Source organism: Platalea leucorodia, assembly GCF_965183815.1.
Source record: "Platalea leucorodia genome assembly, chromosome: 3".
In the NCBI taxonomy this organism is placed as follows: Eukaryota; Metazoa; Chordata; class Aves; order Pelecaniformes; family Threskiornithidae; genus Platalea; species Platalea leucorodia.
In genome coordinates, this window is record NC_138825.1 from 127,598,617 (window position 1) to 127,615,292 (window position 16,676).

General features: G+C 51.1%; 1 protein-coding gene across 8 annotated transcripts in view; it reads left to right on the plus strand.

The window, feature by feature from the left end:
- ASXL2 (ASXL transcriptional regulator 2) overlaps nucleotides 1-16,411 on the plus strand; it is a 133,444-nt gene extending 117,033 nt beyond the window's left edge. For 2 of the 8 annotated variants that reach the window (XM_082306886.1, XM_082306885.1), the window contains exons 8-9: nucleotides 1,107-1,824; nucleotides 4,244-14,504. In XM_082306886.1, the coding sequence (XP_082163012.1) occupies nucleotides 1,107-1,824; nucleotides 4,244-6,640 (3,115 nt within the window). In that variant the 3' untranslated portion in view covers nucleotides 6,641-14,504. Of the gene's footprint in view, nucleotides 1-1,106; nucleotides 1,825-4,243; nucleotides 14,505-14,565 lie in introns of those variants that run through there. The other 6 variants (XR_014227660.1, XR_014227661.1, XR_014227662.1 and 3 more) reach the window with 6 other exon arrangements.
- Nucleotides 16,412-16,676: the final 265 nt, after the last annotated feature.

Below are 16,676 nucleotides of genomic sequence, written 5' to 3' on the forward strand. Positions count from 1 at the left end.
TGGAGACGCTCTGCTCTTGCGGTTCTCCTAGTGCCAGGATGCTGGAGATCCCCGGGTGCGTGGTGGCTGAGCAAACTCTGCCTTGCAGTCGCCCGTAGGTGACATCTGGTGTACTTCCCCCCAGCTTCAGTCAGACACGTATTTGCTTAAACTCCCAAGTCTGCAAGTCTCTTATGCTGTGTTTCTTTTCGCTTCAAGATTTTCCCATCCTTTTGGGCTATGGAGAGGATTTCGGGTTTCTGTGCGAATAACTATACTGAGAAACTCGGAAATGAACAGACGCATATAAATAACTAATCAGGAATTTCGTGTCCTGCATCTTGACAGTTAGCTTTTATGCTTGTCCACAGCAGCAGGACTTTGGTTCTCTCTAGCTCCTAAGAACTTGGCTGGGTGAAGTCTGTCCCATGGGTTTATCAGGCTGGCTTCATCAGGCTTTATGGGTTCGTGCTCGGGCAGAAAACCCAAGTCTGATATTTCATTAAGAGGGAGGGATGAAGTTAATCCCAAATCAGACGTCACTCTGGGAATTAGATTCCCAGCTTATTCATTTCTTTCACAAATAAAGATGGATGAATAACACAAGGAAATACTCCAGCTTTTTGATGATGGAGAAATGTCGGTCCTAAGCTCAGGGTACGTCAGCGGTTCTGGCACCAGCCGCGTTCCTCGGGAGCAAACGGTGGGACGCTTTTCAGCGTCCCTTTCCGCAAACGTCACCCTAGGAGCCTAAGTCAGGTGCAGGCTGCGTGGGGTTGGGCGCACGCTGCCGAGATGTGCCCGGGGTGGCTAATAACGGGAGTGTTTACTGGTGGCCAAATTTGTTTGATTTGCAGCCTGGAAAATTGGTATCTGGGTAGAGGACTAGATCTAACCTGCGTTCCAGGTACTTCATTTAGTTGGTTTTAGACTTCGCTCTTAAGTTCTGTTTCATGTGGAAGTACTGACAGCACGGAAGGTTTTCAAAGATCGTGGCGTAGAATTCGGTGCGTGAGACGTATTTATTTAGGGTGTGGTACGTAGAGAATCCTCTCTCAGTTCTCGTAAGGATAGCACGCTTTTTGCAAGAATGTTCTACAAAATAAAAATTCTGTTTTTGTTGATAGTTCCGGATTAAGTCCTGAAGAGTCCAAGAGACTGACAGCAAACACCAGCCCTGCCGAGACAGAGACTGAAAATCCAGCAGCTGAACAGCCCAAATGCGCGCCGGCCTCTCTGGCACCGCTCAAAGAGGAGCGTACTTCTCCGTTAGAGTCTAAAGCACAAGCAGTCCAGGAAGCACCAGCGATGAAAAAAGGAGGAGAGGAAAGAAGAGAGGAGATGCAGCCAAAACCAGCCAAACCCGCAGAGGCCTCGGTTTCCCCGGGCGGGTGTGCAGTGAAACCTAGCGACCATTCTCTCCCTGTGAAGGAGAGAGGCCGAGGAGAATCCGTTCAAGAGAAACCACAAGCTGCCGTTAGTCAAAAGGCAGAAGAAGAGAGAAAGCACGCTGCATCAAAGGAAGCGCTGGCGAAGGAGACTGTCGGTACCTCAGTTTTGGCCCCGAGTAAACCAAAGAGCCCCGAGGCAGGTGAAGCGGTAGCAAACGTGAGAGCTCCAGCGATGACTCCAGAAACACCAGAAAAGAAATCCCCTGTAAATGAAGAAATGGAAGTCAGCGTCGAAGCCCCTAAGAGGAAGTCAGAGAATCGCGAAGAAGCTCTAACCACTCCGGAAAAAAAGCCACGCATCATGGAGAACTGTCAGCACCACCAGGCGTTTCGGACCCAGCCGCAGTCCTTTCCTGCAGCGGGGACCCCGGTGCCACGGGTGCCCCCACTCAAGGTAAAGAGAAAGGCAGACAGATCCACAGAGTGGCCTCACGTGGGTCAGCGCAGCTGGTGGCTCTCACAGAAATGCTTCCTCCGTTCTAGTTATGTACGTAAATTATGTTACCTGCTTGTTTTAGTGATGGAAATACTTGGTACAAAGATGTAAAAGCTCAGCTGTTTGCTAAAGGGAAGCCGCCGGCTGGCTAGTCAAGGTCACTGCTGTTAGGTATCTCTCGTACACGCGCGTCTGTCAAAAGATCTCTTGGGCAGAAGCTCGAGCGGTTGTGTGAGAGCCCCGGACTGAGCGTAGCAGGGAGTGCTGTAGGTCACGGTGGAAACGGGGGAGAGCTGCGGAGGAACTGCGAGACTGTAGTAACAAAGCAAGGTGTAGCCCAGGAGTGCACAGAACTTTGCAGACGTGTGCGCATCCCCAGCAGTACAGTAACAGGTCCAGAAAGAATGCTATCAGCAGCTTCCTCTATTATGTCAAGTCCAGAAATGAAATTATTTACCTGTGTGTAAAAAAAAAAGGCTGCCTAGGAATAACGCAGTTCTCCTCTCTACCAGCTGAATGCAGTGTAGCCCAGATGAGGTAGCAGGGAAAGACTTTTTCAGGGAACATCTCAATTCCAAAAGCCCTTTAGCTGCTGGGTCGTAGCGAGAACCTCCACAGGAGAGGAAAGAGGCAATAAATCACCACTAGGAGAGGGCAGGTGGAAAGGAAGCACGAAGGAAGGTCCCAGACTTTGGCCTGGCCGGTGCGGTTCTCTCGCACGTGAGATCCAGGTGGCGGGACCGCACGCTACCACTGAACTGCCGGGAGATGCCGCGCCGGTAAGTCATCAGCGCTCTCCGGTCAGGCGTTTGATGCGCTTTCCGAAAACGATTGCAAGGTTGCAGGTCTACAGATAACGCTGATTCTCTCTTCAGCGATGCTGTGCCCAACAGCAGGCAGTAAGCGGGTGAACCAGCACACAAGCATTTTTCAGTCACCTGTGACTGTATGAGGAGCAGCTTGGCTTCTGTAGACGAGGGCTTGTGCTTTCTCTACCAGAATTTGCTCTGGTTAAAGTTCAGCTCCCTGGTTTGCGGCCTCAGGCAGACGTTGTGAACGGACAACTGCTTAATTACTGTATTTCTGTGTGTCCTAAGAATTCTCCTCTCCCGTTAAGATTCTTTTATACTAGGAAGTATACAAATGCAAAATTTTAAAAACGGCTCGTTATTCTCACTGTGTTAATAAGTACGGCACGAAGGTAGGAAAGCATTAATAAAGTTTGTTAGTGACACAGAATTGGGGAGAAACTGTCAATAAAAGAGATGTGAAATATCACACAGGAAGGACGGTTGACCTTGCAGTGTGATAAATATGGGATTTAATTTAATAGTAGAGTGAATTTAAGGGCGATTGAAAATAGTTTCCCCGTAAGGTAGAAGACATGTCACCTCAGAAAAGAAAGAAGCAGTGAACTGGTTCCTCAGAAGATGAGCGGGAGGCAGTGAGGTATTGCAGATACGTGAAAACAAACGTAACCTTAAAATATACTCGCTTAAATCATGGAATCATAGAATCACAGAATCGTTAAGGTTGGAAAAGACCCTTAAGATGATCAAGTCCAACCGTTAACCCAGCACTGCCAAGGCCACCACTAAACCATGTCCCTCAGCACCACATCTCCCCGGCTTTTAAATCCCCCCAGGGATGGGGACTCAGCCCCTGCCCCGGGCAGCCTGGGCCAGGGCCTGACAGCCCTTTGGGGGAAGGAGTTTTTCCTAATATCTAAATCTTTGCAGTGGAGAGAGAAGAGCACTAACGGTCGTGCGCCGTTGTCATCACTCACGTTCTAGAGAGAACAAACTTAGGGAAAGTAAACTGGAACGATGAGGGGAGCGGAGAGCCTGTTTGAGGAGAAAGGACTGAAATATTGGCCTTTTATCTACAGATACGCAGTAGAGAGATTCATACTACTTTGTATAAAGACACCGAGGAGACAAGTGTAAATACGCAGGGGTAGAAGAGCAATGCAGAATCAAGCAGAGCGGTGGCACAAACCTTTAAAAGGCTTTAAGTGACAGACGAATGAAGTATGAAACTTAGACTAAGGGGTGGCAGGTGTTGAGTTCTGGAAGAACCTTACCGTTTTTTCCGAGGGAGCTCGGTAGGCTTTGGGGTGATGGCGTGCGATGCCCTAGCCTGCAGCGGCCGGGGGTGAGCTCCCCGTCTGAGTCACGAGGATTGGAACAGACCTACGGTAGGTGGGCCAGGCATCAAGAGATCACGCGCGTCGCCTGGTATTTCTCTCAAGTGAGGGAGAGGAGGGATTTCTCCAAAGCTACAACTATTTCTCTAAGACTACAACACTTGAATTCTTAAATACGTGGGCTAAGTGTTCCCCCTATCTCAGCTGTGCTTTTCTCCTCCTCTGTTGCAGATCCCTGTGTCCAGAATCTCCCCGATGCCATTTCCTGCGGGCCAGGTCTCTCCCAGGGCACGTTTCCCGCTCTCGCTCACCAGTCCAGGAAGAACAGGGGCCAGAACTTTGGCAGACATCAAGGCAAAAGCCCAGCAAGCCAAGGCTCAGAGGGCAGCGGCCGCTGCCGCCGCCGCCGCCGCCGCCTCGACGGGGGGGGCTGTCCCAGGGCCTGGACCGGGCGGCGGCGGGGGCCCACCGGGCGGCGGAGGAGAGAAGAGTAACGCAGCAACGAGCGGAACCACCGAAACTGGAATTCGAGGAAACGCACTGGAACTGGCAGGAACTGGAAGCGGGGGAGGTTCGAGAAGGTTTCTTCCCCATTGTCCAGGGACCCATACCCAAATGGAGACCCAGGCCGCGGAGCAGGCACCACCTCGCAGTCCTTCTAGAGCACAACTACAGCAAACTTCCACACTGCAATCCAGAGCCCCAGCCAGCAATACAGGCACCAGCTCCTCCTCCTCCGCGGTAGCGGCGTTAGAGAAAATCAACAGAATAAAGCAGAGCCCCCCCGGTGTGACTGTAAATCAGGTTTCAGGCTCCCCGTACGCTGGCAGCAGTGACAAACAAGAGAAAGCACCTTCTGCTCCGGCAGGTCCGAGCCAGGCCTGCGGGGCATCGGCTGCCAGGGATGGAGCAGTCCGCGTCGCGCCACCTGCAGCAGATGCCAACGCAAATGTAAGTAAGGTAGCACCTACCGCCTTAGGAGGGACCAGCTTAGATGTTTCTAAAAGCAAATCTCCTTCCCCTCCGACATCTTCACTCGCATCCCCCAGCTCGGAAGCCCAGGCTGGAGGTGCGGTCGCGCCCTCTAACACTTCCTCAGTAGCGCCTAGCCTTAAAACTCATGCAAGTTCGAGCTCAAGCGGGGCCCTCCAAAAGCCGAGCTCCAGTATTCCTGCTAACAACCCTTTGGTCACCCAGCTTCTTCAAGGCAAGAACGTCCCTCTGGAGCAAATCCTGCCGAAGCCTCTCACCAAAGCAGAGATGAAAACTGTCCCGTTAGCTGCTCACGAAGCAAAAGGGGCGGCAGCGGCAGCGGCCGGTGCTACAAGCGTAGCAGGGAACGGCTCTGGAGCTGAGGGTGGTGAAAGACAATCGAGTTTACCCACACAACAGCTTGGGAAGATCTTTTGCCAGAACAGGCCTCTGCCTCACATTCCAAGGTCCTTTCCGCTCCCCTCGGGAAAGGACCCCAGTCTTGACCAGCACCAGTGCCACGAGGCGCTCAGCAAAACGACGCAAGAGCAGATCCTGCAGACTCTTATCAAGAGGGTCCAGAGGCAGAATTTGTTGCCAGTCCTTCAGCCTTCACAACTGAACCTCACTCATTCAGGTTTCCAGTTAGAAAACAGCTCCACCAGCCAGAGATTTATGCTGGGTTTCATGGGCAGAAGGACGTCCAAGCCCGCTATGTCTGGTCATTATCTGCTCAACATCTCCACCTATGGTCGTGGTTCAGAGAGTTTGAGGAGAGGCTTCTCCTTGAACCCTGAAAACCGCTTGTGTCTGAACAGTCCTGCTGATGCTCCAAAATCAGAATTCGGGGAATGCGAGGAGATGGCTGGCCACGGCAGCAGCAGCGATGAAGGAGATGCAGATGATGAGAGTACTGGTGATGAACGTGAACATATCAGTGTAAAAGAGGAGCCCCAGGCTGCCCAGGTTTCTGGTCAGTGTGGAAAAGAGCAGGCATCACACGGCATAAATTCATCGGATTACAGCGCCCTTGCTAAAAAGGGTGTGAAGACAGAAGCAGCCACGTCTCAGCAAGCAGCAGCCAACAAGGAGAACGTTCAGGCATTTGACGGAACTACGCTAGCGCGAGATTTTATTCAGGCCGCTCAAGAGCAAATGGCACATGCAATGAGGGGGAAAATGCACAGCAATCCGGAGCTCTTCAGTACTTCTGTACCGTCCTTGGACTCTGCGCAGCAGCAGCCTCCGCTGCTTTCTCCTTCGCACCCTCCAAAGCTACCTGGAAATGCTGCAGCGCAGCTCATTGGGCCCAGTTACAGCGGCACAATTAACGTCTCCACCTCCCCGGACGTGAACCAAGGGTCTCTTATGAGCGGGCTGTCTGAATGCAATCAGCTGTCCAGCAGCATGGGGAACGTCATGTCCTTTTCTGTGACTGTAACCACCATCCCCACCAGCCAGGCTATGAACTCTGGCAGCCACACGCAGCCCATCCCCGTGCAAGCCTTCGCTGAAGACAGCAGCATGGAGGATTCCCCTTCCAAATGTTACTGCAGGTTGAAAGCCATGATCATGTGCAAGGGCTGCGGCGCCTTCTGCCATGATGACTGCATCGGCCCCTCTAAGCTCTGTGTCTCCTGCCTCGTCGTGCGGTAACCGGGACGGGAGGTGGGGAAGAGGATGGCTTGGTTTTGGTTTTGCTTTCGGAAGTACGTTGGGAAGAAACAGGAAATTTACTGCCTTGCACAAGAGACGCGTTACTGAATCAGGAATACAGAGTAGAGTTCTTCTTTCATTAAAGAAAGAGCACCTTCTTGTACAGTGAGTCCTAATTGAGCTCAACTACGTGAATTGTGACAAGAGTTTGCACTTAAGGAATTATGTAAATATGTCACATTATTTTGTTTAAAAATATTTTTTCAATCTTTTAGGAGATAGTGTTTGACTTGTACTGCAGTTTCATTAACCCCAGCCTGCTATCCAGCATGTTTGCTGAGCTCTGCTCTAGATGGGGGAACGAGCCCCCGGCAAAACCTAAGCCTGTCGGTCTTCTCTGGACAAAGAGGAGAACTGGATAATCACGAAACTTAACCGTTCGTACCGACTGATCACGGAGCACCGAAGCGGGAGCCCCTGGCTGGGCTCGCTTCGTGGCTTTAAATTTTTGTTCCCTTTTTTTCAGAATTGGAAGGTGTTAACATTGTACCGGCCTTTCAAGCCATTGCCTTTCACTCGTGACCTGGCTGTTCCCAGAAGGCATACTGGGTTGTGCAATATTGGCTGGTGTTTTTGATTTGCATATCCTCTCCTCTTCAAGGAGTCAGTTGCGGTAACCTTGTTTTAAGGAAAGTAGTGTCTCGATTTGCTACTGGTAAATACTGAAAAAGGCAACTGTACTAACCATAGGATTCAAGAAGTTAAATCACTAAAACAACTCGGTAACTGTGATTATCAGTAACCCCAGGAACCGTTTAAAGCAGAGATCACAAGTTTGAGCTGAACTGCCTTTCATTCTGGACTGTCAGGACTCTGCAGACACCTGCTTCGCGCTAGGCATCTCGAGCGAGCCGGAAGGCGCCACCCCCCGCCGCCAACCGTCGGCCGCCGCGGCACCTGATGCAAGCGGGGTGCACTAAGCGTCACCCTCGGTCCTGCTGTTTTCTAGGAAGCTTACTGTGCTCATTCAAACCTCCGCGATAGTCAGACTTCTCTAATTTCTATAGAAGTTTTATATTTAGCTAAGTATAGGGAAAGGAAAACGCGTGTCTCGCTGGCCCTCCCCGTTAGCCCGCTGCGGGCGTCTCTTTGTGTTTTAAAATACCAAATCAGGCTTGACTCAGCTTGGATTTTGCTCAGTTGAGGTCCGGGGTTGCGTTGGGGCTGGGGAAGGCTGGCGGGGGCCGGGGAAGGGGGCGGCACCGCACCCTCGTGCCTGGCCGTGGGACACAGCCGGTGCCGCTCATCCTCGCTTTCGGTGTTCACGAATCCAATATTCACTTTGATTAATGGAAATTAAAGCAGTTACGAAATGGTACTCTGCTCTCAACGAGGCGAATTGACGACAGGCTGGCTAACGAAGCACACGCCAAGCTGCATTTTGATGTATCGCAACACGTCCGCATCGCATCGAGGATCTGTATGTTATTCCGAAACAAAGCACGTCGGGTTCGCTCATCGCGTCCAGTCCCATGTCGTCGCTGTTCGGGGCGGGTGGGGGGCCATTCTGCATCGTGGTCAGGTAACAGATCTATGTATCTTTTTGATGGGAAAGCACTGAATTCACTTTTAATCCAAAGGCCTTTTTAAGATGAAGCAATACTAACGAAACAGCTGGGACAGCTGGTTTGGGAGCTGGGGTCCTCGGCCTTTCTTTCTTCTCTCCATTTGCCTCTACCGCTGCTCTCCCCTCGCGCCTCTCCCTCGCCGGGGAACCTGGCACGCTGTTGGTGAAGATCGGAAATCATTGCCCGTGAAGCAGTGTGTTTTTCCAAGGAGCGGGTGGCGATTTCTTTGGTCATGATAAAGAAAAGAGAGTTGCAGACTTAACCACGTCCTAACAGCAACATTTCCTTCCCTGCCCAGCGGAGCAGGGTTAGTGCGCGGGAGCTGGCAAGAGCTGCAGCGTGTCTTGGTCTCCAATTTGCTCATCTTAAATTTATCAGGGAGCAGTGACCCCCACTTTCTAATTACGCATCACTGCTTAGACGTCCAGTGGGAAAGAGGATTTAGGCGTTAGAAATAAAGTCCATTTTTTTAATCTAAAACTGAAATCTCAAAAAAATTACACAAAAACTACTCTCGTGCGCATACTGCACACGCATTGGCGGTGGTTGTAGCCCAAGAAACGCCCGGTGGCGCGTGCCTGGTGCCGCTGCCACCCGCCTGCGCGCGCGGGCAGAGGGGCAGGCCAGCACGCGTGGGCTGGCTTCTGCCAGTACCTCCCCAGACGCCGTAACGGGGATAATCCCGTTCCCTGGGCTGCCTGGCGCGGCGGCACCGGTCCGGGCAGGAGCCCATCACTGCCTGCTTCCACCTCTTGTTCGGCAAGAGGAATTTCTGCTGTTTCTTTAATCTCGGGACGCGGCGTAAAATGCTTTCAAGCCGCGTGCCCTGGGGAGTTGAGTACCGAGAGCAGGGTCTGTCCGTTCCTTATTAACTCGGGCCTTGTCTAGACATGAAAGAAGTCACGGCAGTGTAATCCTCAGACAGACACACTCATTCCTGTCTAAGACGCGGCCCCCAGTATAATCCAATTTAAAAATTGTTGCTAGTTCCAAACTAAACCGAAAAAGTCATTCTTGGCTCAAATCAGAGCAAAGGGGTTTCGCTGGCGTAATTGGATCAGTTCTGTTCGCACCTTGACTTTGAGCGGTGCGGTTCTCTAGGCTGACACGGCTGCTTAAGACGGGGAAGGAGATGATGGGGGAGCAGCGGGCTGCGATCCGCCGGCTTGCTCTTGGCGCTCCCAGGCTTTTCGGCCCGGGGCAGCTGTAGCTTGGAAAGGCCGCTTCGTGCTCCTCTCGGTGTTTTCTGGAACGGCCACCGACCCCGACCGTGCTTCCAGCTTGTTCCTCCCCCTGAACTTCACGAGCGTCCTCTCTCGTGCGCGGGTTCGGTTTTCTGTGCCACGTCCGCCTCTTGCGAGCCCGCGCTGGGGCACGGGGCGGCCGTTTCCCGAGTAGCCCTGCAGGAGGGAGACGAGCCGGGAGTGACCGAGCCGGGACGTGCGGGGACCATGAGGTCTCCGTGGCTCCAGGCTTGTATTGGATGGCGTAGGCATCTTGCGTGGTGGCTTGGAAGTTTACAACTCTGTTCAGTGCCTTAGTTCTATGTTAACAGATCAGCACTTTTCTTGGGCTACTTTTATTCTATTTCTTTTTAAGAAAATAAATTGTTTTAACTGCATGTCTTTGATTTTAACATATGCTACGAGCTACTAGGTGCAACTTGATGGAGCAATCTCCACGGGTTTGCAAGAGGGCATTAAGTAGTTAGGAAATCATTAGAAATAACGGCGCTGGGTGTGCTAATCGCTGTAGGTACAGGTCGACATAAAACCTTGAACGCTTTGCATGTTTTACGGTGCTGGCTGTTGCGCAGTGTGTTTTAGGAGGGGGAAACCCTGCAGCCTGTGCAGGAGCGCTCCCCCGGCCGCCTCCGCTCCTCCCATCGCCTGGCCTTCCCGCTGTCCTTCCAGCAAGATAATAAACTGCCTTCGCGCTGGATCTCCGGATAAAAGGGATGTCGTGACATAGTTTAAAGCATTAGACTTTGGTTCCCCAGGTATTAAATTAATAGCACTGTAGTAAATGCTGTCATCAAAAAATCTGAGATAAAATGTTTTCAAAGCCTGATGCCAACCTATGTTCGTGGCAGTAAAAGCAACTCGAGTAAGAAAAGATACTCAGATTTAAATTTTCCCTTTCGGTCCTGCAGCGGGAGACCTAGAAATGCAGACTGATGAAGCGTTTAACTTGCCAACGCAAAAACCCCCGTACAAGTTGTTGCAGTGGTGGCGCAAAGGCAGCTACGAATGAGGTCGGGTTTTGAGACAGATGGGTGGCACAGGGAAGGAGTTTTGTGTGAAATGTTAACGTCCCTTCTTAAATCAAAAGGAAAGACCGAGACGCTTAGCGGTTACGCTGGTCAGCGGAGTCGTGTCTTCTTTATGGGAGTAAGAAAGAGCTGATGGGGCAGCAAGTTCCCGGTCAAGTCGTTCCCAGCCAGGAGGGATCCTCGGGTCGTTACCTCGGGTCGTTACCGGTGCCGTTCGGCAAAGGCCATCCCGGGGCCGGCTCCTGCCTGGCGCGCGCGCGGCGGGGGTGTCGTAGTTGGCGCGGGACTCGGGCGTCTCTCCTGCGGGCGGGCTCGGTCTGACGGCTCGCTTGTACCGGTGGGCGGCAGGGACCAGCAGCAGGGCGAGCGCCGGCCCTGCCCGGGCGTCCTCCGCCTCGGTCTTGGGCGCTGCGCGGCCACGCTCACGCGGCGGTGGCGAGAGGCGGTGGCAGCGCGTGGCCCGTGGCAGGGCTGGCGGCAGGCCGCGGTTGTGCCGTCTGGAAGCACCGCAGCGTGGAGCAAAGAAACGGGCTGGGTTTTTTCCACTGAGAGGCCGGCGGTTGTCTGCGTTGGCGCTGTCTCGCCAGCGACGCCGGAGGCCCTGCGGAAACTGGGTTACTCGGGAGTTTTGCTTGGGCTGGGTTGTTGGAAAGCCAGCCCCGGCCGTTAGCGCCCGGCGCCGCCGCAGCGGCTCCGCTGGGCTCGGGCGCTAGCGGAGGCGGGAGCTGACCCGGCTGGCGCTGGTCTGAACCCCCAGGGTCCCGGGGCTGGGGGCGAGGGCCCCGCGACGCCGGTGCCGCGCAGGGAGAGCAGCCGGGCGTTTGCCAGGACGATGATGATATCCAGAATTTTCTTTGTTACCTAGGTCGTTTTTTTTAATGCTATACATTTGATATAACTGAAGATCAATTTTAAGAGCTTACAGTAATATATTTTAAGTAATATATATTTTAGTATCTGTAAAAAAAAATGACAAAGGATGATTTATGAACTAGATAAACAGGGTATTGGGAGCATGCAGTTTCTCAGCAAGGCCAAGGATAGTTTTACTAGCAGGAGAACTGAAAAGATTCAGTTTTTTCCATTAATGCAATAAAAATGGGAATTCTTAAAACGAAGAAATCCAATACTGTTTACCACGTGCTTTTCTTCTTTTGACAACAGGCCTGTAAACACAGTTTAGAAGATACTACACCTTTGTCTGTCTTTTGCCTTTTTAAAAGGGACTTAAATTGGAATAGAGGGTATGTACAGAAAAATCAAGCTGACACCATTTTAAAATGTATTTTTACACAAATAATATAGAAAAATCATATTTTACATAAGAATTTTAAGTATTTGAAATATGTATATATATACTGTATGTACTTCATATATTCTTTATTTTACGTTTTCAATGTATTAAAAAGTATTTGAGCTGGTTGGATTTGAGCATGGAATAATGTTTAAAAACGAAGGAAAAGAGGGAGAGAGGGTGCGAGTGCTGCAGTGCCGCAGCGGCTGCAGGGGAGCAGAGGAACCAGGAGTTCGGGAGCAAATGAATTTGGAGGAGCTCAGCAGTTTTAGGTAGAGCATAGAGAACATTTTTCAGTCCCGTGTCCTGTTTGTGTTTCCGTTAATCTTCGTCCGTTTTGCCTCATAACCACCCAGAACACTCCCTGGTGAGAAGACAAGAAGTTGAGGTGGGTCTTTTCTACGGGCAACGCTACCTTCATAGCCAAAGAGACACGCTGGTACAGAAGCTACTCAACCAAAACAGAATCGGAAGCTCCTCAGTTTTGCTGTGCCACTGAAATTATAATAAATAGCTCGGGTTCTTGCGTGAGCATCTTCTGGGGCTTCTGGGGAATTCAGACGATACACCAGAAGCCCGGTGATTGCAAGGAAACACTATCAAAGCAGATTTTTTTTTTTTACTTTGTAGGAGTTTTGGTGAAAATCTCACTGTAGAGGATGCTATGTCTTCGCGGGTATTAGAAATGGAGGGAATTCTCATCAGGAATGGGATCCTAGAGGTGCTCCTCTTGCGCCGCAATTGCCTGGTGCCCACCCGCAGCGAAGAGCAGCTGCAGAGCGGGGCAGATCGGGGGTCGCGGCGGCTGGGGAGGGAGGCCGAGGTACGCGGCGCTGCGTATCGGTTTCCCTTGCCTCCCGGTAAGGCTTCGTGGAACTATTCGTGAGCGTAAACGCAAATACCGCGTGTTCTGTGTCTGAAGGCCTAGGAGATGGGCAGCCCCCGCCGTTGCTGGCCCCAGGTCTGCAATCCAGATCTCCACTGGGAGAAAGGTGGAAACGGCCCCGGGGCAGGAGGCGCAGCCGCTTGCCTCATCCCCTGTTCGTGATGCCCGTTGCGGCTCAGAGGAATCTCGGATGACGTTCACGCTATTCCCCTTGCTCCAGCGAGCAACTGCAGGAGTCCTGTAAATAAACTGGAGGTGTTTACAGCAATTCTCTGTCGCTGGGACTTACAGGGAAGGAAACAGAAGGTGGGAAAAGAAGAAGCATTAACAAGTTTTTAAAGTAGAAATCCGAAAGCTGAAAAGGCGGGCAACTGATCTTTTTATACTGCTTCAATTATTAGTGGGATCTCTTGAAAAAACAAAACGTGGCCCCCGGTACGTGGTCAGACCTTGCCGCGGGCACGCCGAGCGGGGCTTTCACGCCGTGCAGTTGCGCCGTGGGAGGGTCCCGCCGTTGGGGTGCGTCAGCACACGGAGCCGGGGGCCGCGCGCACAGGTAGGTGTGTACACACGGCTGCGTTTTAGCTACGTGTGCGTAGTAAGACCAGCTTCATCTCAGTCTTCTGGTGACGTTACACCTTGCGAAGTTACCGCAGACCTGAGACAGAATTACAGCTTTTGTATTTGTTTTCATATTTAAGATATATGGGTTAGACAAAGTATATAATAGCAATGTGTGTTGATCTGCTGCACTTTTTAAAAAAAAAAACATTCCTTATTCCCCTGGTACTGCTGCATCTCCCATTCCTTCCTATCCCAGTTTAAAACATAAGCCCATTGCTCTCCTGTACCTTTCAGTTAAGACTTCTCAGATGCTGCATTATAGATTTTCTGTTGGAAAAGCTGGGCCGAGTGTAACTTCTGGAGGCCAGGCCCAGCGCCACGGCCAGCGCCAGGAACGGGAACCAACCGGCAAGGCGGGCGCGGGGACGAACGCGGCGCAGCTCCCGCAGCGTTCCGCAGGACTGCGCCCAACTGACGCGCCCCTGCCCCTACGTCTGCGCGGGTGCTCTTAGCCCGCCTGTAGCTGGGACGGGACAGGCGTTGCCTCGAACCTCAGGGACAGAGGGTTCAGTAACCATTTTTCTCTCTGGTGTCTAGAGGTGTACCCAGGATACACCCACAAACGGCCAACGGCGCTGGATTTGCAGCACCGGCCGTTGCCGTAAATCTGCTGTGCGATTGTAAGCCCCTACCCCATCGCAGTCCCTTGGCAAAGTCAGATTTAAATCAGAACTGTGGCGAGGTTTGGATGGAAGAAAAGCAACTGCAGTTCAGTAGTGTAACTTCTAGGCGTTTAAGAACCCCACGGGCCAGTTCCAGCAAAGGAGCAATACATCAGGGACAACCGCGGTCCATCGTGCTGCAGCTATGCATTCTGGCAAAGGTTGTTTTGTCAACACGTTTTTCACTCGTTTTGCTGTATAAGATTCCACCTTAGCTTCTCACCAGCATTGGGAGGGATCTGAGGAGCGCTAGAAACAGCCGGTTTCTAACCTGTCACTTGAAGATCCGCGTGCCCTTAGGAGGCAGCACTTTGACAAGCGAAAGCCTGCCCTGTGGCTCACGTCCTGTTGCCGATTCTGTTCCTCTCCCTCTCACTTATTTTTGTCATGTAAAACTACCTGCTTTATAAATGAATGTAAAATACAGTAGTTCTTCAGCACATGGACAAATGTGTATTTTATCTTAATGTTTCATTTTATGTTAAATAAAAAGCATATGATTTTATGGTCGGTAGTACTGCTCATGTTGATTTTTCAATGATTACTTTTGTCTTTCAAGGGCCCCTGAGAAACGACAGTGAGCTACATTTTTCTGGCTTTATAAACTGTGGGCATCCATAAAGTGTTTTCCACACATTTCAAGGGGAAAGCTTTGGGTTAATACTAAGCCTTGATAAACGCTGCGGTTCCCTCAGGCCTCACTTCTTGGGGCCCCGAAACACTTCACGGGCATTGAACTGTAGATTTGGGAAAAAGAAAGAAAGGGGAAGAAACCTCAAGTGATTGCAGCTTGGTTTCTCTGAAATGGAGGGATTCGGGGAAACCGATCTGTCGCCAACCTCCCCGCTTTCTGCCAGGTGCGCTTCGAAGGCGCTCGGCCGCTGCAGTAACGTCGGCAGGGCTGAGGCGCCTGGGCGCGCGTCGAAGCCCGGGGTTTCTCTTCGCTGCATATATTAAAAGTATCCACAATCTCTATTCCAAGCAGGGAGAGGTGCTGTGAAGGAACCTCCTACTGCGAGCAATCACATCGAGAGTGTAAAGAGCGAACAGAAGATGGAGGAGGAAAGATCTGTGAAGAAATTTGTGTCCTGCAGAGCAAAGAGCGAATGCAAGTCCTCCCGCTGAGTTTGCAGCCGTTAGCAAAAAAGCTCCCAAATTCTACCACCTCATACAGCCACATAAAGAGGAAAAGACAGTGATTAAAGACAGTCTTCAGGCATGGCCCCAAAAATGCCCCAAGCAAAAGTAACACTTCCCTCTGCGCGCACCGAGGCTGCTGTTGTACGTAGCACTGCGATTTTGAGCGCGCCGACACAAAAAGCTGTAGTTGAGGTTACGCATTTTTTTGTTTATCCGGAGAGCTCTGGCAGCCTGTGCAGCGCAGTTCTGGCTGTACTTAGGAATAAGAGAAAATGCCATCGGCCACATGCGAGGCTCTGACTGGACATGCTAATAAATGGGGTAGAAAGCAACGCAATCCTGCTCAAGGTGTGCGCAGACTAATTCAGTGTATTGTGTCGATAAACTGTTTCACATCAGATAAAATAAGGTGTATCTTCGGTAATAAAAATGATACAAGAAACTTATGTGGGAAATCAGTAATAAAACTTGAGAAGATGAAGATAAATAAATATAAAGTAAAAGAACTGGTTCAAAGGGGCTTAACGGGTCCTGAAAGTGGGAACTCAGTTTGGATGGAGAAGTCTGCTGGAACTCCTCAAGGGTCAGCCTGGACACGCATCTTTTTAAGATTTCTTCATCAGTGATACTCGCGCCAAAAGCTGAGAGTATCCCAGCAAGATTAACTGGCGACACAAACTTGGGACGTATGTGCATACAGACAAAACTGGGAAACGCAACTCGAGACAGAGCTGGTAAGTGAAATTCAGCCGTACCCTGGTGTCACGAGGTATTGAGGGACAAACGACACAAGCTTCTGCGCCAGGAGTGGGTGTACAGCGACTGGAAGGCGGATGAGAAGGCCCTGGGTGTTAATTAGTCACACCCCGGGACTATGAGCCGTCGGCCTGATTTAGCCATTCTGAAAGTCCGGTCCATGCGCTGCCAGTCGCGATGAAACCGGTGCGAATTGCGCGAGGTAGGAAGATGCTGTGGGGGGTTCACCCACCTGCAGGCAAGACAAACGGATTCAAACTGGAACGAGCGCGCGGAAAGACGACTTCTAAATAATGAGGAAGGGAGAGGCTCTGACATGGTAAAAGAAGCCCAAAAGTTTAAGTTAAAAGGTAAGAGGCGATCTGTCGCCAGGACCAGCGTTCAGGGGGAAAGCCAGCTGTTCAGCGCTGGTACCGGAACAAACGGGTCTGCAGGAGCTGTGGATCAGCTTTGTTTAGAAATCAGAAGAAAGTGGCTACTCGGCCAAGTGCAAACCAGAAGAGAACAGACGGAGTTACAGGGGCGGTATGTCTCTATTAAAGCGTTGGGCTTCGTGTTCTAGGAAGCCCTTGACAGTCCTGTTTTCCTAAATAAGACTTAATTTTTCTTTTCAGATGTCAACAGGAATGGCCAGATAATGTGCTTGAATAAAACACTTCGTTTTAGAGCTCAGTAATTTTTATGAGTACTTTAAATTATTCCTTTCATTGTCACATCTGTGTTAGAAGTCCTTGGCACTGCTTTTTCATCTACTGCGTTCTCTTCGTTATTCAC